At 44.8% G+C, this 24464-nt stretch overlaps 1 protein-coding gene across 18 annotated transcripts in view; it reads left to right on the top strand.

Annotated features, from left to right (window-relative positions):
* The window catches only part of samd11 (sterile alpha motif domain containing 11), a 337921-nt gene that overhangs the window by 221892 nt on the left and 91565 nt on the right, over nucleotides 1–24464 (top strand). For all 18 annotated transcript variants that reach the window (XM_073032287.1, XM_073032288.1, XM_073032289.1 and 15 more), the window contains one exon: nucleotides 14698–14859. In XM_073032287.1, the coding sequence (XP_072888388.1) occupies nucleotides 14698–14859 (162 nt within the window). The remainder of the gene's footprint in view (nucleotides 1–14697; nucleotides 14860–24464) is intronic.

Genomic DNA, 24464 nt, shown 5'->3' on the forward strand with positions numbered 1-24464 from the left:
GTAAAAATATGGAAAGAAAGAAAAAATAAAAAAAATAATAATAAATAAATAAGCAATAAATAAAGAGAACATAAGATGAAGAGTCCCTGAAAGTGAGTCCATTGGTTGTGGGAACATTTCAATGATGGGGCAAGTGAAGTTGAATGAAATTATCCCCTTTGGTTTCAAAGCTTGATGGTTAAGTCATCATAACCGTTCCTGAACCTGGTGGTGTGTCCTGAGCCTCCTGTACCTCCTTTCTGATGGCAGCAGCGATAAGAAAGTATGACCCAGGTGTTGGGGGAGTCCCTGATGTCAGCAGAAGTAGTAGATGCAGGTTCAATTTCAACGTATAAGAGCAATTTGGAAATTTGAAAAACTACATGGATGGAAGGATATGCAGGGCTATGGTCGGGGTACAGGTCTGACAGTATTGGGCACATTGGTAGTTTGGTACAGACTAGATGGGCTGATGGACCTATTTCTGTGCTGAAATGTTCTGTGACCGTATGACTAAGTGCTGGATCTCAAGCCCATTCCTTGCGCGTGGACTATGCCAACCCCAAGATAAAAACCTGTACAGGACGATACTTTCTGCCAGAAAGTGATGAGGAATTCAACCATTTCATTGTGGGATAGAAGGAAGGCCAGCTGATCTGTTGAGTCGATGCCAGGTCACAGTGCAATCTCAATCCTCAGGTAGTTTTCATAGAGCATAGAACGCACTATATAACAGAGCATTACAGTACAGACAGGCTCTTCGGCCTATGATGTTTTGTCAAGCTTTCAACTGACTCAAGATCAATTTACCTCATATAGCCCTCCATTTTTCTATCATCCATGTACCTTTCTCAGAGTCTCTTAAATGTCTCCAATTTATCTGCCTCTACCCGCACCCTGGCAGGGCATTCCACGCACCTATCACTCACTGTGTGAAAAGAAAGCTGACATTCAACCCAGTCACCTTGAAATTATGCCCCCTTGTATTAGCTGTTTCTGATCTAGAAAATGTCTTTGTCCACTCTATCTGTGTCTCCTTACTGTATTTATCTATTGAGATACAGCACAGAACAGGCCCTTCTGGGCCTTTGAGCTGCACTGACTAGCAACCCCTGTTACAACAGTGCCTACAAAAAGTATTCATTCACCCCCCCACCCCCCCCCCCACCCCCAGAAATATTCATGTTTTATTGTTTTACAACATTGAATCACACTGGATTCATTTGGCTTTTTTGACACACTAGTGCAACCAATTGGTTTTAGAAGTCACATAATTAGTTAAATAGAGATCACCTGTGTGTAGTCAAGGTGTTTCAATCGATTGTAGTAAAAATACTCCTGTATCTGGAAGGTTATTGAAAGGCACAAGCAGGAGATGAATACAAAAATATTTCCAAGTCTTGATAACCCTGCAGTACAGTTAAATCAATCATCAAGAAATGGAAAGAATATGGCACAGCTGCAAATCTACCCAGAGCAGGCCATCCTCAAAAACTGAGTGACCGTGCAAGAAGAGGACTAGTGAGGGAAGCCACCAAGAGACCTATGACAAACTCTGGAGAATTTACAAGCTTCAGTGGCTGAGATAAGAGAGACTGTGCATACAACTGTTGCTAGGGTGCTTCACCAGTTGCAGCTTTATAGGAGAGTGGCAAAGAGAAAGCTACTGTTGAAAAAAACTCTTCATGAAATCTCAGCTAGTGTTTGCCAGAAGGCATGTGAGAGATTCTGAGGTCAGCTGGAAGAAGGTTTTATGATCTGATGAAACCAAAATTGAGCTTTTTGACCATCAGATCAATCACTATGTTTGCGGAAGCCAAACACTGTACATCATCAAAAACACACCATCCCTACCGTGAAGCATGGTGGTGATTGCATCATGCTGTGGGGATGCTTCACTGCAGCAGGTCCTGGAAGACTTGTGAAGGTAGAGGATAAAATGAATGCAGCAAAATACAGGGAAGTCCTGGAGGAAAACCTGATGCAGTCTGCAAGAAAAATGCGACTTGGGAGGAGATTTGTTTTCCAGCAAGACAACGATCCCAAGCATAAAAACCACGGAAATGTGCTTAAAAACAACAAAGTTAATGTCCTGGAGTGGCCAAGTCAGAACCCAGACCTCAATCCAACTGAGAATTTGTGGCTTGACTTGAAAAGGGCCGTTCACTCACAATCCCCATGCAATCTGACAGAGCTTGAGCAGTTTTGTAATGAAGAATGGGGAAAACTTGCAGTGCCCAAATGTGTAAAGCTGATAGAGACCGATCCACGCAGACTCAAATCTGTAATTGCCGCCAAAGGTGCATCCACTAAATACTGACTTGAAGGGGGTAAATACTTATGCAATCAATTATTTTGTGTTTTATACTTGTAATTAATTTAGATCACTTTGCAGAGATCTGTTTTCACTTTGACACAAAAGAGTCTTTTTTTGTTGATCAGTATCAAAAAAAAAGCCAAATTAAATCTACTCTGATTCAACGTTGTAAAACAATAAAACATGAAAACTTACGGGAGGGGGATGAATACTTTTTATAGGCACTGTATATATAGCCAGGGTGCCTAAGACTTTTGCACAGTACTGTAGTAATTTTATCTATTGCACTGTACTGCTGCTGCAAAACAAAACAAATTTCATGACATATGGGAGTGATGATAAACCTGAGTCTGATATGGGTCTCTATTGTGGACTGAGAGTGGGAAGGGGGCTGGGAGAGGGGAATCATGGTTGGGAAAAGGGGAAGGGAGAGGAGAGGGGGCGGGAAGCACCAGAGAGACATTCTGGAATGGTAAGTAAACCAACTGCTTGGAATCAAATGGCTTTGCTTGGTGTCTCTGGGTGTGTGTGTCTGCACCCGCACCACCCCCCACCCCTGGCACTCCTTCTCTGCCAGCTGTCCCACACCCCTCCTGCCCCACTCCCAACATCTTTTACTCCCTTCAGATTTACAAGCTCACTCGCTGCTCCATGTTGACAAATACAGTACTGTGTAAAAATCTTAGACGACCTAGCTATACGTGCTGTATTCACCTAAGACTTTTGCACAGTACTGCACGTAGACAGGAAAGGTGTGGAGAGCTGTGGTCCAGATGTGAGTTTATGGGACTCAGCAGAATAACAGTTTGGTATGGACTAGATGGGCCAAAGGGCCTGTTTCTGAGCGGTAATGCTCTATGACTCTATAACATGCCAACTTAATCAGTTTGTCATTTAATCAAGCTTGGCCTCTCAAGTGGTCATGAAAGATTTCAAGGCGCTAGTCATTTGTAAGAAGAACACACTATCATTCCTTTATCCCTCTATTCAATGTGGCAGCTTGACGTATACAACTAGACTGTTCTGTTTAAGTACTTGGGGATACGCAGAATATTTGCTCTGCCCTTTTCGAACGAGAGTCTTTATCTCAACACCGGTATGTTAATGTTTCACTGTGTAATTCTGGGGCTCTGGCGTTCACTTTGTTTGCAAACTGTCATACACTTGGGTGGGTATTTGTCACCTCAGCTGCAGGGTAATCTTTTTTCCCTTAATCATAAATGTTAGAAGGTTATCATGAAACCTTTGTGCTACAGGAGTAATGTTAGGAATGTTGGTTGCATTTAATATCCCCCCTCACCCCTTGTAACGTGTAATATTTAGAAAATGGCACCTTTGAGTTGAAAAGGATGTGGTGATTTCTTTCATTGCTGAGGGAGTGGAGGTGGGACAGATGCCTGAGCAGCAGAGCATTGGGAGGAGTGAGGCAGTGTTGGCACAGAGACTAAAGTTACAGTGTTGGAGAGGAATTGGCTTGGTCTTTGAGCTAGCCTGAAAGATCTTCTGGGCCTGGCTGTGGAAATGGGTTTAGAGACTTGTTTTTACACAGGGGGTTTTCCCCTTGTCGTTATTGTTAGTATCTTTTTGAAGTCAGTCTGTAGCCATGTGCTTCACTTGAGCTGGATTCCTGAAGCATTGCAGAGAGTTGTGGGTGCATCCCAGTCCATGGGGTTGTTACAAAGGCGTATGGTGTGTCATTCTTTGTTAGTCAGGGGACTGAGTTCAAGAGCCATGAGGTAATGTTGCAGTTCGATAACCCTAGTTAGACCACTTTTGGAGTATTGTGTTCAGTTCTGGTCGCCTCATTTAGAAAGGGTGTGGAAGCTTTAGAGGGAGTGCAGAACAGATTTACCAGGACGCTGCCTGGACTAGAGAGCACGTCTCATGAAGATATGTTGAGTGAGCCAGCGATTTTCTCTTTGGAATGAAGGAGGATGAGAGGTGTGTTGATAGAGATGACAAGAGCCTTAGAGTGGATTGTCAGAGACTTTTTCCCCAGGGCGGAAATGGCTGTTACAAAAGGGGTATAATTTTAAGGTAGTTGAAGGAAAATGTGGAGGGGTGTTAGGGGTAAGTTCTTTACACAGAGAATGGAATGTCCTGCTGGGGTGGTGGTAGAAGCAGATACATTAGGGGCACTTAGCCAACTCTTAGGTAGGCACATGGGAGGGAAGGGGTTAGGGTTAGGTGGATCTTAGAGTTGGCACAACATGCTGGGGCAAAGGGCTGTACTGAGCTGTCACACTCTATGTTCATGCCAACCAGCCTGGCCTGCACTGACTCTATCTACCCTTGCCACTGCCTTGGGAGAGCAGCTGTGATCACCCGTGTCATACAACACAGCACGTAATGAATGAATGAACGAATAAGGTAGCCTCTACTGCTTCTCTGGGCAGAGAATTCCACAGATTCACCTCTCTGGGAAAAGCTGTTTCTACTCATCTCTGTCTGAAGTCTGCACGTAATGCTCCATGTTTGGCCTTACCAACATCTTATATAATTTCAACATAACATCCCAATACCTTTACTTAGTACTCTGATTTATGAAGGCCAATGTGCCAGTAGCTCATTATACAACGCTATCGACCAGTGCTCCTGTTACCTCCCGCATTCCAAAGAGCTCTCTTCACCTGGAGGATGCTTTCAGCATTAAACTCTTAGAATAGAATCACTCCCCTTTATCAATTAACAGGTAGTCAAAGTTAAAGTTAATTTATTAACAAGGTCACCATGAGATTAATTTTCCTGCAGGCATTCACAGTGATGCTGCAGGTCATAGAATCAGTTTGGAGTTGTGGTGAATGACGTTCTCCACGCTGGTTCTGGAGCCTGATGGTTGAACTGGTGATGTGAGATCAAAGGCTCTGCAACTCCAGCCCAACGATAGTAATGAGCAGGGGGCGTGACCTGATGGATGCTGCTTTCCCATGGCACTTCTCCATTTAAATGTGCTCAATGGTGGGGAGGGCTTTTCATGTGATGGACTGGATTGTATCCAGCACTTTCTCTGGCCTTCTCCGTTCTTGGGTATTGGTGTTTCCAGAGGGGAAGAAGCTGTTCTTAAAATGGTGAGTATGTTTTCTCATGCCCCTGTACCTCTTTCCAATGGTAGTAATGCGAAGAGAGCACATCCTAGATGATGAGGGACGCCATTAGCAATGGATGCCTCCTGATTTGGCTAACTTTGTTCTCAGTCCCCATGATTGCTGCAATATCACATGAACCAGCTGCCCCTCTACATGTCTCACTTCTTCAGTAAAACTCACAGCATAATCAAAAACCCCAACCATCCTGGATATTCTGTCTTCTCCCCTCTCCCATTCGCCAGGAGATACAAAAACCTGAAAGCGCAAACACCAGGCTCAAGGACAGCTTCTACCCTGCTGCTTTCAGACCTGAATGGAATTCCTGTACAAAAAGGTGGACTCCTGGCCTCTCCCGTTATGATCTTCAGCTTTATCACTTAACTGCAGTGCATTTTCTCTGCCGCTGTTACACTCTATTTTGCATTGTTATTGTTTTACCTTGTTCCAGCTCAATGCACTGTGTAATGATCCAATCTCTATGAACAGTATGCAAGGGAAGATTTTCACTGTGTCTAGGTATATGTGACAATAATAAACCATATCAATACGAATATCCGACTTGGTAACGTAACTGTTAGCTCAATGCCAACAATTGGGGTTCAATTCCTGCCGGTCTCTGTAAGGAGTTTGTATATTCTGCCTGTGACTGTGTGAGTTTCCTCTGGGTGCTCTGGTTTCCTCCCACATTCTAAAGATGTATGGATTAGGGTCAGTAAGCTGTGTTGGTGCTGGAAACATGGTGACACTTGTGGGCTGCCCCCAGCATCTTCTCAGATCCGTTGGTCGTCGACACAAGCAACGCGTTTCACTGTATGTTTCGATATAAAGCTAATCTTTATCCAAAAGTATCAGCCGTAATAGTTCTCAGCAATTGTGTGTTATACAGTCTGCAAAGGTCTGCACTCTTCCTTTAATAAATTGCTTCTCTCCTAACTGGCCCTCTGTTTGAATCCTCTGCTGAACCCCACCGTACCCAGCTCCATCATTTCCTCTGAAAATTTTATGTTTCAATGAGTTAACCCCTCTCAGTCTTTTCAAATAGAGACCAGCCCAACTCAGTATCTGCTTAAAGCCCAACTGCTTACCCCAGGAACTAAATCCAGTGACAGGATCCAGATGTAGTATCGGCTGTATTCCAGATGTGTCTACTGCTGTATCTGCATTAGCTCTTGCCATTTGCCTTCATCCCCCTGGTGGTGCGTCTCCCTCATTGCTGGCACACTGTGCTGTTGGTTTAGCTGAACACCCAGACCCTGAGATGGAACCAGGGTCTCATCTGGACTTTGGATAGCACATAGTGGAGCAGTCAGCGTAACTCTTTACAGCATTAGCAATCAGGTGAAAAGGTTCTGAATCCCGTCACTCTCTGACCATAAGACATAGGAGCAGAATCGGGCCATTCAGCCCATCGAGTCTGCTCTGCCATTTGATCATGGCTGATTTATTATCCCTCTCAACCCCATTCTCCTTCCTTCTCCCCGTAACCTTTGGCGCTCTGACTAATCAAGAATCTATCAACCTCTGTTTTAAATATACCCAATGGCTTGGTCTCCAGAGCCACCTATAGCAATGAACTCCACAGATTTACCACTGTCTGGCTAAAGAAATTCCTCCTCATCTCTGTTCTAAATTGACGTTCCTCTATTCTGAGGCTGTTCTCCCCTTGACCACATGGTTTCCTCCGGATGCTCTAGTTTCCTGTCACATTTCCACAATGTATGGGTTAGGGTTAGAGAATTGTGCACGTGCCTATGCTGGTGTTGAAAGCAAGACAACACTCACTACTGCCCCCAACACATCCTCGGACTGTTTTGGGCATTGACACAAACAATGCATTTCACTGTATGTTTTGTTGTACATGTGATAAATAAAATGAATCTTTAATCTACTAATCACTCCAGCTTTAGTGCTGGTTCTCGAAGGTTGGTGGTTCAGCTCGTAGTGCCACTGCCTCACGTCTGCAGAGACCTGGGTTCAATCCCGAGCTCCGATGCTGTCCGTGTGGGTTTTCCATTCTCCCCGTGACCGTGTGGGCTTTCTCCAGGAGCTATGGGTTAAAATCAACACACAACCCAACATTGGTCCCATTTTCCTGTTTTTAAATGTAAATGGCTGCTTTCGGGCACCACATTTTGCTAAGTGGGTTTATCTTTCTACTTGTTAAATTTACACTTGCAAAATATATTTATTTACAAAATAAAAATTATAAAAGTAAAGATGTGCTGGCTGGCTGGTGGGTTGTCTCCAGAGTGTGCGCGAGGGGTGTTAGTATCTGACAGGAATTGGTAGGAAAGTGAAGAGAATAAAATGGAGGAGCATTGGATTGGTGTAAAGGGGTACATAGTGGTTAACATGGACTCAGTGGGCTGAAGGTCCTGTTTCCTATTATAAGATGGACTCGCAACCTCATAATCTACCTTATGCATAAACATTGATTTCTCTAACTTTTGGTAACTTGTCCCCTACCTCTTTTTTACTTTCTCCATTCTGGTTCCCCTCGTACCTCCTCTCTTCTCCTCACCTGCCCATCAACTCCCTCTGGTGCCTCTTTTCCTGACCTTTCTTCCATAGTCCACTCTCCTATCAGATTCCTTCTTCCTGAGCCCTTTACCTCTTCCAACTGAACCCATGGAATGTCAAAAACTGAGGAGGGATCTCACTGAAACCTATCGAATATTGAAAGGCCTTGAGGGTGTGGATGTCGAGAGGATGTTTCCTGTGGTGGGGGAGTCTAGGGCCAGTGGGCACAGTGTCAGAATGGAGGGAAGTCCCTTTAGAACAGAGATGAGGAGGAATTTCTTTTGCCAGAGGGTGGTGAATCTGTGGAATTCCTTGCCACAGATGGCTATGGAAGCTGTCATTGGGTATATTTAAAGCCAGGAGAATGAGGTTGAGAGGGATAACAAATCACCCATGATGGAAGGCAGAACAGGCTTAATGGGCTGAATGGCCTGATCTGCTCCTATGTCTTATGGTTCTATCACCTTTTCACTTCTCACTTCATTCCACCACCCCCGCCCTCACCTCACTTGGTTTCACCTGTCATCTACACAAGAGTTTCTACAGATGTTGGAAATCCACACACACACAATGCTGGAGGAACTCAGCAAGTCAGGAACCTGCTGAGTTCCTCCAGCAACTGGTGCATGTTCACCAGTTTGTACTCCTTCCCCTCTCCCCCCGCCACTTCTTCCTCTTCCTTTCCAGTCCTGATGAAGGGTCTCGGCCCAAAATGTCGTCTGTTTATTTCCCTCCACAGATGCTGCCTGACCTGCTGAGTTCCTGCAGCATTTTGTGTGTGTGTTTCCCTGGATTTCCAGCGTCTGCAGAATCTCTTGTGTTTTGATGTGCTCGTTATGATTTTGCATATTTACCTGCACTGCACTTTCTCTGTAGCTGTTGCACTTTATTTTGCATTTGGTTGTTGTTTTACTTTGTTCTACCTCAGTGCACTGTGTAATGATCTGATCTGTATGAGCAGTATGCAAGGCAAGCTTTTCACTGTATCTCAGTACATGTGACAATAATAAACCAATTCCAGTTCTGTGCTGTATGATACTGTGATAGAACCAAACTCCTTTTAAGGAGTTAAAAAGAACAAGATGCTGCAGAAACTCAGCAGTTTAGGAGCAGCTAGAATCACAATCAGGTTTAATATCACCGACATATGTTGTGAAATTTGTTGATTTGAGGCAGCCTATATTGCAATATATTATAATTAAAAAAACTCTAAATTACAATAAGTACATCCTTTGCAAAAGTCTTAGGCACATACGTATATAAAGCTGGGGTGTGGAGTGAAGAGTGAGGTTGTAAATCTGGCGAGAGCAAGGAATGTTGGGAATGGCGAGTGTGGATCCCCGTGGGAGGGGTGAGGGACAGGTGGCAGAGAATGAGTGCCAGGGGTTGTGGGTGCAGACAGATCCAGCCCTGAGACACCAGGCAACGTCATTTCACTCCAAACAATTGGTTTATTGATCATTACAGAATGTCTCTCTGGTGCTTCCCTCTCCCTTTCCCTTTCCCTTTTCCCAACCATGATACCCCTCTCCCTGCCTCCTTCCCACTCTCAGTCCACAGTAAAGACCCATATCAGAATCAGGTTTATCATCACTCACATATGCTATGAATTTTTTTGTGGCAGTAGTACAGTGCAATACATAAAATTACTACACCACTGTGCAAAAGTCTTATGCGTGTGCGTGAGTGCACGCGCACACACACACGGTGCTTCAGACTTTTGCTTAGAACTGCATAAAAAAATGAAAATTAAATACGTAGTGCAAAAAAAAAGGGGAAAAATATTGAAGCAGTGTTCATGGGTTCATTGTCTATTGAGGAATCTGATGGCGGAGGGGATGAGGCTGGTCCTGCAGTTCTGTCTTCCTGCCTTCAGCATTTATGGAGGGTTGACATTTCACATCTGTCAACTGTCCATTTCCATCCACAGATCCCGTCTGACCTGGTGAGTTCTTCCTGCGTCTGCATCTCTCGTGTCTCCTTTTAAAGACTCCTTTTAACCACCAGTGTTAGTAGTGGTTTCTGGGGAGGCGTGGGGATGCCTTATGAACAAGTGGTGCTTTCGTTTGGAAAGGTTGGGGATGTCTACCTGAAAAATCACCCCCATTACTCACGGTTGCAAGGATGAAGCGAGGTGAACGAAACTGCTGAAAGACTGCTAGATTTTTCCAGCTCTGCTGGGAAAGGCGCTGTCAATCAGCTGTTCCCCCGGGAGGCCATCTGCAGCTCACCCGCCCCCTCACCTTCCTCACTCAATACTTGTTGAGCCGACAGCTTGCATCGGCACTCATCAAACAGCAGGCACGGCGGGGACTTCCTCCCAGTGAAGCATTGATTTTCGTCTGACTCTTCTGCCTAACCTTTCAGAGCAGATGTCTTCAGGGCTTGGACAAAAACACGAGTGTGTTGAAGATCTCTCTGCCTAAAAGCAGAAGGATACACATTTGTACACTTGCATTTACACTAACACTCACACCCATACCCTCGCTCCCTTTCTCTTACTCTTTCCTGTCTCCTCTCTCTCTCTCACACACTCTTCACCCCTCCCTCTACACCCACTACCTTTCTCACTTCCTCTCTCTTGCTCTTTTCACTCTCCCCTCTCTCTCTCTGCAAACCACCTCTCCTCTCTCTCACACTCTCCCTCTCTCTCACACTCTCCCTCTCGCACACTGTCCCTTTCTCTCACACTCTCCCTCTCTACACCCTCTCTGTTTCTCACTTCCTCTCTTCACAGCCCTCGTTCTCTCCTCTATCTCTCTCTCACACACTCCCCCCTCCCCCTCCCCACTCTCATTCTTTTACCTCTCCCCTTTCTCTCTCTCCCTCCCTCCCTCTCTCTTACCCTTCTTTACACCCCACTCCTCTCTGTCTCTTCCTCACCGTCTTTCTTTCCCGCCCTCTTGCTCCCTTCCCCCTCACTCTTATCTGTGTGTGTCTCTCTCTGTCTTGCACTCACATTGAGTTTCACTCTCGAATCACACTATCACTTTCACACTTGCTCTTGGTCTCTTCCTCCAGCTCACTCTCGTGCTCTCACACTCATACCTCTCTCTCATCTCTAACTAAAAGCAAGGCATTGGTCTGACTGCATTTTGGAGTATCGTGAGCAGTTTTGGTCCCCTTATCGATGAAAAAAAATGTGTTGCCATTGAAGAGGGTCCAAAAGAGGTTCACGAGAATGATTTCAGGAATGAAAAAGGTTAATGTATGAGGAGCGTTTCATGGCTTCGGGTTTGTACTCACTGGAGTGCAGAAGACTAGGGTGGGGTGGGGAGAAATCTCATTGAAGCATGCGATATCCAGGAAGCCCGCTACATTCAGCTCCTGGACTTTGTAAATGCTCAACGCCGCTTCAATAGGCCATGTAGTAAATTGGTAAAGCATTGTCAAACATACTAAGTTACAGTAAAAATCTTGTCTTGCCCCACACTGTCTATGCAGATTATTTCATCACTATGGTGCATCAGGGAAAATAATAACTCTGGAGTTATTATCACATAGGAGCAGAATTAGACCATTTGGTCCATCGAATCTGCTCCACTGTTCCATGACGGCTGATTTATTATCCTTCTCAACCCCATTCTTCTGGCTTCTCCACGTAATCTTTGACACCTTACTAGTTGCAAGAATCTACCAAACTGTACTTTAAATATACTCAATGCCTTGACCTCCACAGCCATCTGTAGCAATGAATTCTACAGTTTCACCATCGTCTAGCTAAAGAAATTCCTCCTGTTGTCTGTTCTGAAGGGATGTCCTTGTATTCTGAGGTTGAGCCCTCTGATCCACGATGGGAAACATCCTCTCCACATCTGCTGTATGTAGGCTTTTCGATTTTTGATTGGTTTCAATGAGATCAGAGTCTTGCTGTTACAGAGGAAGTTCAGGCAGACGATAAAGTGCAAGTTACAAGAAGAAAGATTGTGAGGCCACGAATCAGTCTTATTGCACAAGGGAAACTTTCAACAGAGTTATAGTGGTGGGTTAGAAGCTGAGCCTGCTGGTACGAGCTTTCATGTTTTGGTATCTTCTGCCCATTGAGAAGGGGAGAAAAGAGACTGTGTGGGGTGGTTGGGGTCTTGGAGTATGTTGGTTGCTTTGCTGAGGCACTGAGAAATGCAGACAGAGTCCATGGAGGGGAGGCTGGTTTCTGTGGTGTGTGGAACTGTATTGACATTATCAGTAGAGGACACATATTAAGTATTGAAGGGTGGGAGATATTTAATTTGATAAAAGAATCAAAAATCGGCATGGTTTCAATAAAACATATTTCATCATTGCTGTGAATTTGTTTAAACCCTATGCTACAGTGACTATTACAGCAGTCCACAAAGTTTCTTTCCGTGTAACCCAATGCCCTAGCTCACGTCTCTCTCCTGAGTAATGCACAGGTCAGACCATGCATAGCCAAATGCTGCCAACGTAACGAATGTTTAAAAGCTGCAGTGTCAATGAAAGGCTAATGTATCAGGATGTCACCTTGCGTTAGAGAATCAATTACCTGGGCAGGCAGTGTGAAAATATTGTTCCATTCCACAAGTCGCTGTTTCTGACTCCCGAGTCATTCGTTCTCTCCTCGCTGCTGAAGAAGGTACAGGAGCCTCAAGACTTGCAGCACCAGGTTCAGGAACAGTTATTACCTCTCAACCATCAGGCTTTTGAACCAGAGGGGATAACTTCACTCAACTTCACTTGCCCCATCACTGAAATGTTCCTACAACCAATGACTCACTTTCAAGCACTCTTCATTTCACGTCCTTGACATTTATCGCTTATTTACTTATTATTACTGTTTCTTATTTTTGCATTTGCACAGTTCGTTGTCTTCAGCAGTCTGGCTGAATGCCCTAATTGGGCAGCCTTTCATTGATTCTGTTATAATTGTAATTCTATAGACTTCTTGAGTATGCCCACAAGAAAATGAATCGCAGGGTTGTGTATGGTGACATTTATGTTCTTTGATAATAAATTTACTTTGAACTTTTGGACTTTGACTTGTAGTTTTGAGTGTTCAGCAGATGGTGTCTGTACTCTTGGTGGAACTGAACATAGTAAACAACATCATACCAAGGGCGCCATGCAGCCCATAATTTGGGACGGCGTGGTAGCGTAGTGGTTAGCATAGTGCCATTACAGCGCCTGTGACTCCGTTTCCATTCCCACCGCTCTCTGTCAGGAGCTTGTGCGTTCTCCCCTCCATCGCATGGGTTTTCTCCGGGCGCTCCGGTTTCCAAAGACATTCATGTTAGTAGGTCACATGGGTGTGATGGGGCAGCGTGGGCTCGTTGGGCCGGAAGGGTCTGTTACCGTGCTGTATCTCTAAATAAATAAAATAAATATCTGTGAAGGATTGTTGAAGGATGTGTAATCCATGCAGTGCAAGTCCATATTGAATTCCCTGAAGAATTTGTTGGATCTGCTTCTAGTACCTATTCTGGATTACTTTTATAAAAAGCTGGATTTCATCTCCTATCCTTAAGAGTCTTCTATGAGTCATAGAGGCATAGAAAAGTACGGCACAGAAACAGGCCCTTTGGCCCATCCAATCTGTGCCGAGCCATTTAAACTGCCTAGGCCCATTAACCTGAACCCGGACCGTAGCCCTCCATACCCCTCCCATCCATGTACTTATCCAAACTCCCCTTAAATGTTGAAATTGCATCCACCACTTGTGATGGCAGTTCGTTTCACACTCTCACCACCCAATATGACTGACTTTGGTCATATGAGCAGATGAATTTTATGAGTATATGACTTAAGAGTGAGGCTGAGTGAACTGGTGCTGTTCCCTTTGGAGTGAAGGAGGGTGAGAGGTGACTTGAGAGATGTATACAAGATGATAAGAGGCACTGATAGAATGGACAGCCAGAGACGTTTTCCCTGGATGGAAATGGCTAATACGAGGGTGCATAATTAGAAATTACAACAGTACAACACAGGAACAGACCCTGTGGCCCACAATGTTGTACTGAACCAGCTAAAAAGTAAGCCAAAAAACCTCCAAAAACCAGTCCTTCTATCCCTCATCTTCATATTCATGTGCCTATATAAATATCCCTTAAAAGCCTCCAATGTATTTGCCTCTACCACCATACCAGGCATCCACCACTATCTGAGTAAAAAAACTTACTCCTCACATCCCCCTTGAGCCTACCTTCAATGCATGCCCTCTCATATTAGACATTTCAACCTTGGGAAACAGATATTCTTTGCCTGCTCTGTCTATGCCTCTCACGATCTTTTAAATCTCTATCAGATCTCCCTTTGGCCTCCAGCATTCCAGAGAAAATAACCCAAGTCTGTCCAGCCTTTCATGATAGCACCTGCCCTCTAAACCAGGCAGCATCCTGGTGAACCTCTTCTGCCCCCTCTCCAAAGCCTCAACACCCTTCCTATAGTGGGGGTGACTAGAACTGTGGTATGCAATACTCCAGGTGTGTGGCCGAACCAGAGTTCCATAAAGTTGCAACATAACCTCATGTCTTTTGATCTCAAAGCCTCAACTAATAAAAGCAAGCATTCTATAAGCCTTCTTAACCACGCTACCACCCTATCAACCTGTCTAGGTGTTTGGAGATCCCTAATAAAGTGGTCACAGAGCGTATGTTCTGTGTTCTACTTTCCATCCTCTCCTCCCCAACAGTGGTCTTCGATTCTGACACATTGCTCATTAGGGCAGCAGCTGACCAACTACGACAATTCACACCTCGAATAGAGAGGACTGGTTGCTTTTTTGTTTGGCTTGAAGTCCTTAACATATTCTGTCTTTCCTTTTGCCTTGCCTGCATGAAGAGAAGTGTCAGACGCCACTAATCGAGGAACAGATTATTCAGATGACCCCTGAGGAACACTACAGACGGATGTTGTCGGCACTAAATGACCACGGGACGTACGAGGAGCAGCAGCAACGCTTGTACCAGCTGGCCAACAGTATGGGCGTGCCAACCCACGGAGGTAAGAGGCAGCTCACCAGCCGGTACTGACATAGAGTGGACGTGGAGAGGACATTTCCAGTAGTAGGAGAGTCTAAGATCTGAAGACACAGCCTCAGAATAGAAGGATATCCCTTTAGAATAGAGATGAGGAGGAGCATTTTTCAGCCAGAGGGTGGTGAATCTGTTGCCAGCAGATGGCTGTGCAGGTGATGTCATTGGGTGTATTTAAGGCAAAGATTGATTGGTAAAGAGGGTTAAGAAGATTGATTGGTTATGGGGCAAAGGCAAGAGGATGGGTTTAAACAAAACAGCAATGATTGAATGGCAGAGCAGACTTGATGGGCTGAATGGCCTAATTTGTTCCTACGCCTTATGGTCTCATACTTTCACTTGCAAACTCAAAGACAGTTGCAGTCTTTGTTTTATAATTTGAATGGTGGTGCTTTTAATGTTTGGAGAGCAGAATTGTCCAATGACCGGAGAGTTTCCACTCTGGACTATTTTAATTGGCCTCATCTACAGAGTCATAGAGCATCAAGCATGAGTACAGGCCCTTTGGCCCAACCAGTCCATGCTGACCATAGTGGCCACCCACCTAGTTGCATTTCTTTCTAAGTACCACCCTTCTATGTATCTGTACAAGGTGCTCCTTGTACCTGCCTCAACCACTTTCTCCAGCAGCTCATTCCACTCTCTACGTGAAGAGGTTGCCCCTTCAGATCACTTTTAAATCTTTCCCCTCTCACCCTAAACCTATTCCCCATGTTTGAACTCCCCTACCCTGGGTAATGGATGGAGGGGTGGAGATGCGTAAGGCACTCCTTCCCTCCATTAGCCTACAGGTCATCCTTGGGCAAGGTGTAGCACCTGCTCAGCACCCCCCCCCCCCACCCCACTCCCGATCAGGGCCACGTAAAACCCTGGGAGCAGGTGGTGGATGGTCATATAAGCAGCTGGTATACATCACAAGTCCTGGTTATATGACCACTGACGCCAGGCAGACAATCGCTGAAGAATATTGATAATGGCTGGGGTCACCCGTCTCATAAAGACACTGCCCAGAAGAAAACCATGCCAAACCACTTCTGATGAAAAATTTGCCAGGAACAGTCATGGTCATGGATAGAGGAAGAAAACCATGATCGCCCGTGTCAATATGACAGCACATAATGATGATGATAATGACCCTGATGGTCACTATTCACCTTATCAATGACTGTCATAATTTTAGATGCTCTCATAAGGTGGCTTCTCATTCTCCTATGTTTCAATGAATAACGGCCAAACCTGGCCAATCTCTCCCAATGACTCTGGCCGACTAGTCCTGGCAAAATTCTTGTAAACCTTCCCTGCACTCTTTCCATTTTGACTGCATTGTTCCTACAACAGGGTAACCAAACCTGTACACAGTGTTCCAGCTGTTGCCTGACCAACGGCTTACACAACTGCAACATGATGCCTAAATTTCTGTACTCAGTGCCTTGACTGAAGAAGGCCGCTGTTATGAGTCGCTCAGGGCTGAGGTATTTTTATTTGCTGCTGAACTCTTTCTCTGCCATTTGCTGATGCCTGGAGCAGATTATTTTTCTTTCTCTTTCCCCCACCCCTGCCATCACAACATATTCAAAGTATGAGTACAGGAGATGCGATGTTATATTGAATTGCAGATGGTGTTAATGAGGCCTAATCTGGAGTATTGTGTGTGCAGTTCTGGTCACCTACCTACAGGGAAGATATCAATAAGATTGAAAGAGTGCAGAAAAGACATAAGGATGTTGCTGGGATTTGAGGACCTGAGCTATAGGGGCAAGTTGATCATAAGGCAATAAGGAGCAAAAGTAGGCCATCTGGCTCATCGAGTCTGCTCTACCATTTCATCATAGCTGATCCATTTCCCTCTCAGCCCCAATCTCCTTTAAGACCAATTCAAGAGTTGAATAGGTTAGGAAGGACTTCATTCCCTAGAGTGGAGGAGATTTAATAGAGGTATACAAAATTATGAGGGTTGTAGGTAGGGTAAATGCAAGCAGGCTTTTTCCATGGAGGTTTGGTGTGACGAGAACTAGAGGTCATGGGTTAAGGGAGAAAGGTGAAACAATTAAGGGGAACCTGAGGGGAGAGCTTCCTCACTCAGAGGGTGGTGCGAGTGTGGAATGAGCTGTGAGTGAGAGTGATGCATGTTCAAATTCACCATTTAAGAGAAGTTTGGATAGGTACATGGATGGAAGGCTATGGCCCGGGTGTAGGTCGATAGGACTAGGCAGAATAAAAGTTTGGCACAGACGCGATGGGCTGAAGGGTCTGTTTCTCTGTTGTGGTTCTCCATGTCTCTAGCCATTATGTACCAACGCTGGTGTAAAGTTATCTTTTGTATCCTCATAGAGACAAGGGCCTGTTTGTCAGTGCTGCCAACACTACTGAGCGATACATTAATAAAACCTGGCCTATGACAGCAGCAGTTTGTTGATGACAAATTCTTTTTATTGGATTTATTTTTGGAATTTCTTCTGATGGCTTGTCTGGACTAGTAGTGGAGCAGAATTCCTGGGGAATCGATGGTCTGAGGAGGGCTCTTTGGGATCTGTGCCTATATGCCTGGATTCTTGAGGTGGAGGCCTAGTCCTGATTAGGCCGCAGCGCGCAGGGGGCAGAGACAAACAATGTTGTTCATTTCCCGCTCCAAGTCAAACAGGCCATTCAGCCCATTAGACCCGTGCTGATCACCAACCACCTACCTGCACTAATCTTTTATTTAGAGATACAGTGTGGAACAGGCCCTTCAAGCCGTGCCACCCCAGCAACCCCCAATTTAACCCTAGCCTAACCACAGAACAATTTACAATGACCAAATAACCTAACTGGTACATATTTAGACAGTGGGAGGAAACTGGAGCACCCGGAGAAAACCCAGGGAGGACATCTAAACTCCTTTCTGATGACGTCAGAATTGAAATCTGAAGTCCGATGGCTTGAGCTGTAATAACCGTGTATTAAACCTACAGGTGTTTTTGTTATTCTCCCCACGTTCCCATCAACTCTCTGTCAGGTTATACCACATAGCCACGCACCGGGGGGGCAATTAAACTGGCAAATCACTAGAAACCAGAGTATCCAGAGGAAGCCTAAGCAGTCACAAGGAGAACCTGCAGACTCTACACAGACATAGAACAAACACAGTGCAGTACAGGAACAGGCCATTCAGCCCTCAATATTTATACTAATCAGAATCAGGTTTATTATAAGACCATAAGACACAGGATCAGAATTAAGCCATTGGGTCTAATCTGCCATTCCACCATGGCTGATTAATTATCCCTCTCAACCTCATTCTCCTTCCTTCTCCCTGTAACTTTTGATGTCCTTATTAGTCAAGAACCTTCTTCTGCAATAAATATACCCAATGCCTTGGCCTCCCCAGACACCCTTGGCAATGAATTCTATAGATTAATTACCCTCTGGCTGAAGAAATTCCTCCGCATCTCTGTTCTAAGCATATGTATTTCTATTCTGAGGCTGTGCCATCTGGTCCTAGACTGTCCCACTGTAGGAAACATCCTCTCCACATCCACTCTGTCCAGACCTTTCAATATTTGAAAGATTTCGTGAGATCTCCCCTCATTCTTCTAAACTCCAATTAGTTCAGGCCCAGAGACATCAAATGCTCCTCATATGTTAACCCTTACACTTTTTGGAATCATTCTCATGAACCTTCTCTGGACCCTCCCCAATGCCAACACATCCCTTCTCAGATAAGGGGCCCGAAACTGCTCGCAGTATTCAAAGTGTGGTCTGACCAATGCCTCATAAAGTCAAAGCATTACATCCTGTGTCACGGCGGCGATGAGGCAGTGCTGCTACCAACTGTGCCACGGTGCCGCCCCACCCAAGAGGGAAGAAGAGTCTTCACTTCCCGTTGTCTTTGTGGATTTCCACTGCATCTGGATGTGTGGCTGCATGCGTTATCTCCTTTCCAGTCAACCCTGTGCTTACTACAGCTTTGGAACATGTCACTCAACATCTGCGGGGTTTGCAGCTGCCTGAGTTGATGGGGCGATAAGTTTCAAGTGTAAAAGATGTCACCTCTGGCAGAGCGCAGGCTGATCATGGAACAGATAGTGCTGCTTCTCAGAAGGGAGGCAGCTCTTTACATCAACCCGAGTTATAGGGAAAGGTTGAATGGTTTAGGACTTCATTCCCTGGAGTGTAGGAGGATGAGGGGAGATTTGATAGAGGTATTCAAAATTATGAGGGGTGTAGGTAGGGTAAATGCAAGCAGGCTTTTTCCACTGAGTTTGAGTCATCTATAGCTAGATGTCATATTTAAGGGCCTGAGGGGGAATCTGCAGGTGGTGGTGTTACTGAACCTTACCTCTCTTGCTCACTGTATTGGCAGCTTCTGGAGGCACTATTGAGAAAGGTTTGATGCAAAGAATTTGGATGGGATGCCTTCTTGAGCTTGGGAACACCACCACTTGGAAATCCCCCTCCAAGTCGCTCACCATCCTGACTTGGAAACATATCACTATTCCTTCATCATTGCTGGGCCAAAATCATGGAATTCCCTCCCTAAAAACACTGTGGGTGTACCTACACCTCAGGGTCTGCAGCAGTTCAAGAAGGCAGCTCATCCCCATCTTCTCAAGGGCAGCTAGGGATGGGCAATAAATGCTGGCTTAGCTGGCAACACCAACATTGTGTAAATAAATAAATTTAAAAATGAACAATACCTTTTAACCTACTCCAAGAACAATCTAACCCTTTCCTCCTATGCACCCCTCCATCTTTCTGTCATCCATGTGCCCATCTAAGAGTTTTGTAAATATCCCTAATGTATCTGCCTCTACCACCACCCTTAACAGGGTGTTCCACACACCCACCCTTCTGTGTGTTAAGAACCTACAAAATCAGGTTTAATATCACTAGCTTATGTTATGAAATTTGTTGTTTTGCGGTAGCAGTACATTGCAATAGTCCGTTTGTTATGTGCCATGTCATGTGACGTGGGCAATCACAGTCTTTCACCATGATTGTTCTTGGCAAATTTTTCTGCAGAAATGGTTTGCCATTGCTGCCTTCTGAACAGTGTCTGTACAGGACAAGTGAGTCCAGCCATTATCAATACTCTTCAGGGATTGTCGGCCTGGCCTCAGTTGTCACACAACCGGGACTTGTGATGTGCACCATCTACTCATACGACCATCCACCACTTGCTCCCATGGTTTCATGTGGCCCTGATTGGGGAGCTAAGCAGATGCTGCACCTTGTCCAAGGGTGACCTACAGGCTAGCAGAGGGAAGGAGCACCTTTCACCACTTTTGGAAGAGACATATCTCCACTCCGCCACTCATTGCAATACAGTACATAATAATTAAAAGCTGTAAATTAAAATAAGTTTATCTAAAAAAAGAAAAATATTAAATAAAGTAGTGGAAAAAAGATGAAATAAATACTGAGGTAGTGTTCATGCGTTTACTGTCCATTCATAAATCTGATGTCAGTGGGGAAGGAGATGTTCCTGAAATGTTGAGTGTGTGCCTTCGGGCTCATGTACCTCCTTCCTGATGGTAGCAATGAGAAGAGGGCATGTCTTGGATGATGGGTATCCTTAATGATGCATACTGCCTTTTTGAGGCACCACCTTTGGAAGGTGTCATGGATACTGGGGAGGCTAGTGCCCATACAACTTCCTGCAGCTTTTTCTGATTCTCTGCAGTGGCCCCTCCATACTAAACAGTGATGCAACCGGTTAGAATGCTCTCCACGGTACATCTGTAGAAATTTGCAAGCCAAATCTCCTCAAGCTGCTTATAAAGTATAGCTGCTGTCATGCCTTCTTTGTAATTGCATCAATATGTTGGGGCCAGGATAGATCCTCAGAGATGTTGGCACCCAGGAACTTGAAACTGCTCACCCTTTCCACTTCTGATCCCTTGATGAGTTCCCTTCGACTTCCCCTTCCTGAAGTCTACAATCATTTCCTTGGTCTTACTGATGTTGTGGCAAGGTTGTTGCTGTGACACCACTCAACCAGCTGATCCATCTCACTCCTCTACATCTCCTCGTCACCATCTGAAATTCTGGCGACAATAGTTGTGTCATCAGCAAATGTGTAGATGGCTAGCCACACGATCATGGGTGTAGAGAGAGTAGACCATTGGGCTAAGCACGCATGCTTGAGATGTGCTAGTGTTGATTTTCAACAAGGAGGACATGTTATTTCTAATCTGCAGAGACTGTGATCTCCCAGTGAGAAAGTCAAGGATCCAGTTGCAGAGGGAGGTATAGAGGCCCAGGTTTAGATGCTTATTGTTTAGAACTGAAGGTATGTTGTGTTGTGTTGAGCTACAGTCAATAAACTGCAACTGATGTAAGTATTGTTATTGTCCAGGTGGTCCAAGGCTGAGTTGGACAGCCAGTAAGATTGCATCTGCTGTAGACCTACTGTGGTGGGTCTAGGTCAGGGGTTCCCAACCTGGGGTGCCTGCACCCCCAGGGGGTGCAAGATGGAATTTCAGGGGGTGCGACAAAGAGTAGCTTGTGTGCTTGAGTGACAAGTCACGAATCATCACTTAGCCATCTGCCTTGAGAAGTGGTAGTAACGTTTGTCCCAAGCCCACTCCAGTCTCCCGCTGCCCGATTCGAGAGATGTAAACTCACTCCAGTTTCCTGCTGCCCGAGTCAGAGTTGAGAAGTTTCATCAGTGTTAGCTGGGAAGTTACACCTCAGAGTTGAGGAGTCTCATCAATTTACTGTTTACAATTTTTTCTGAATAAATTAGAATCTAATTGCTCAATTTATATTTGCATTTTATGCACCGAGTTAAAAGCTTTTTTTTTTAAGTTCAATTTGTTCACCCACAGTATTGTATGTGGTTCAATAATTAGAAATTAGACTTTTTCACCTTCAAATGTGATATTACTTTTGTAGGGGGTGTGAACATTAATCAAACATTTCCTAGGGGTGTGGGGCATAGAAAAGGTTGGGAACCACTGGTCTAGGTGCTTGCTTAGTCAGGAGTTGACTCATGACCAAACTCTCAAAGTACTTTGACATCCTCCTATACTTTCCTACAATCACCTTAAAATTATATCACCTCGTATTAGCCATCTCTGCCTTGGGGAAAAGTCCTTGACTGTGCCTCTTATAATCTTGTACATGTTTTTAAACACTTGGTGGAATTTTGATGTCTCTGCAAGATGGGAAGGTCAATGTTGTCTGGAGTCCACCACTGACAACAAAGCACTGACCTACGTGTTGGTGGAAGGAGTGGTGGAGAGGCACAGTTTACCTGCACAGTCAAGAGCTTTACAAATAGTTCAAAGTTCTAAATAAATTTATTATCAAAGTACATGTATGTCACCATATACAACATTGAGATTCATTTACTTGCAGGCATTCACAGTAACTACAAAGAAACAATAGTAATAATAATAAAGTGTAGTGGCCACTACAACATTTTACAGTGCAGGTGACCCAGGTTCAATTCCTGCTGCTGCCTGTAAGAAATTTGTACGCTCTCCCTGTGTCCAGTTTCCTCCCATAGTTCAAGAGGTACTGGTTGCTAGGTTAATTATTCATTGTAAATAGTCCTGTGATTAGGTTAGGCTTGAATCAGGGGATTGTTGGGTGGCATGGCTCAAAGGGCTGGAAGGGCCTGTTCTGTACTGTATCTCGATTAAAAACAATATCAAGAGCATGAGATGAAGAGTCATTGAAAGTGAGTCCATTGGTTGCGGAATCAGTTCCGTGAAGGGATGAGTGGTGTTGAGTGCAATTATCCCTTCTGGTTCAAGAGCCTGATGGTTGCCATGTATGGTGGTGTGGGTCCTGAGGCTCCTGTACCTCCTCCCGGATGGCAGCAGCAAGAAGAGAGCATGGCCTGGAGGTCCTTGATGGATGCTGCTTTCCTGCGACAGCATTCTGTGTAAAAGCTAGGAGAGGATTATACAGCATTGCTGCAGTTATATTCGTGGAGTCTTGACGAAACCCTGAAGACACGGAGCATGTTGTAGATTTAGTGAAAGGCGCAATAATGTCCAAGGTGCCAATTATTTTCAAATCATGGTAGGATTTATCAAAATTTATGTATCGCAGTTTTTTTAAGCTTTTCCTGTTCCAGGAGCTGTCAACAGTAAAGTCGACGTGTCAATCAATGTGATGCCCACATGTCACCAAACGGCATGATTTTTGTTTTGCATTCCTGACAGGCTCGTCGGGGGTTTGCATAGGAAAAGATCGATGCAACCACTTGTAATTGGCAGCAAGCCAGGCTCTTCAATTATAAATACCATGGCAACGCCAAAAAGAAAACCCTGGCATCCTAGATAATTAATTGACTGAAGTATATAATGAAACATTTTAATTTTTGCCCTGTTTTGTCAGTAGTGCACTAATGCACAGGCATTAACATAGAACAGTACAACACAGGAACAGGCCCTTCAGCCCACAACATTATGCTGAATCAAATAAATTAGTAATCAAAGTTCAAAGTCAATTTTATGATCTAAGTACATATATATCACCATATACTGCCCTGAGATTCATTTTCTTGTGGGCGTACTCAGCAAATCTGTAGAATAGTAACTATAGTAGGATCAGTGAATAATTAGCTAGAGTGCAGAGGGCACCAAACTCTGCAAATGCAAATATAAATAAATAGGAGAGAATGATATACACTATATACACTGGAATTTAGAAGAATGAGAGGGGATCTGATTGAAACATATAAGATTATTAAGGGATTGGCCACGCTGGAGGCAGGAAGCATGTTCCTGCTGAAGGGTGAGTCCAGAACTAGAGGCCACAGTTTAAGAATAAGGGGTAGGCCATTTAGAACAGAGATGTGGAAAAACTTTTTCACCCAGAGAGTGGTGGATATGTGGAATGCTCTGCCCCAGAAGGCAGTGGAGGCCAAGTCTCTGGATGCATTCAAGAGAGAGTTAAGATAGAGCTCTTATAGATAGCGGGGTGAAGGGATATGGGGAGAGGGCAGGAACGGGGTACTGATTGTGTATGATCAGCCATGATCACAGTGAATGGTGGTGCTGGCTAGAAGGGCCGAATGGCCTACTCCTGCACCTACTGTCTATTGTCTATTGAAATAACAAGATACAGAATCCTTAAAGTGAGGCCATTGACAGTGGGAACACCTCAATGGAAGGGCAAGTGAGCGTAGTTATCCCCTTTTGTTCGAGAGCCTGATGGTTGAGGGGTGGTAACTGTTCTTGAACGTTGTGGTGCAAGTCCTGAGACTCCTGTACCTTCTACCTGATGGCAGCAGTGAGAAAAGAGCATGGCCTGGGTGATGGGAATCTCTGATGATGGATGCTGCTTTCCTACAGCAGCATTTCATGCAGACGCACTCAGTGGCTGGGGGCGCTTCAGCCAGGATGTACTGGACCGAATCCACTATCTTTTGTAGGATTTTCCGTTCAAAGGAATTGGTGTTTCCATACCAGGTCATGATGCAGCCAGTGATGGCTAACCAAACTAATCTCTTCTGCATGCACAATGTCTATATCCTTCCATTTTCCTCACATTTATGTTCCTATCTAAAAGTCTCTTAAAAGTTCCTAATGTTTCTGCCTCTACCACCACCATAGGAAGCACTTTCCGAGCATCCAC

Source organism: Hemitrygon akajei, chromosome 29 (assembly GCF_048418815.1).
Source record: "Hemitrygon akajei chromosome 29, sHemAka1.3, whole genome shotgun sequence".
NCBI lineage: Eukaryota > Metazoa > Chordata > Chondrichthyes > Myliobatiformes > Dasyatidae > Hemitrygon > Hemitrygon akajei.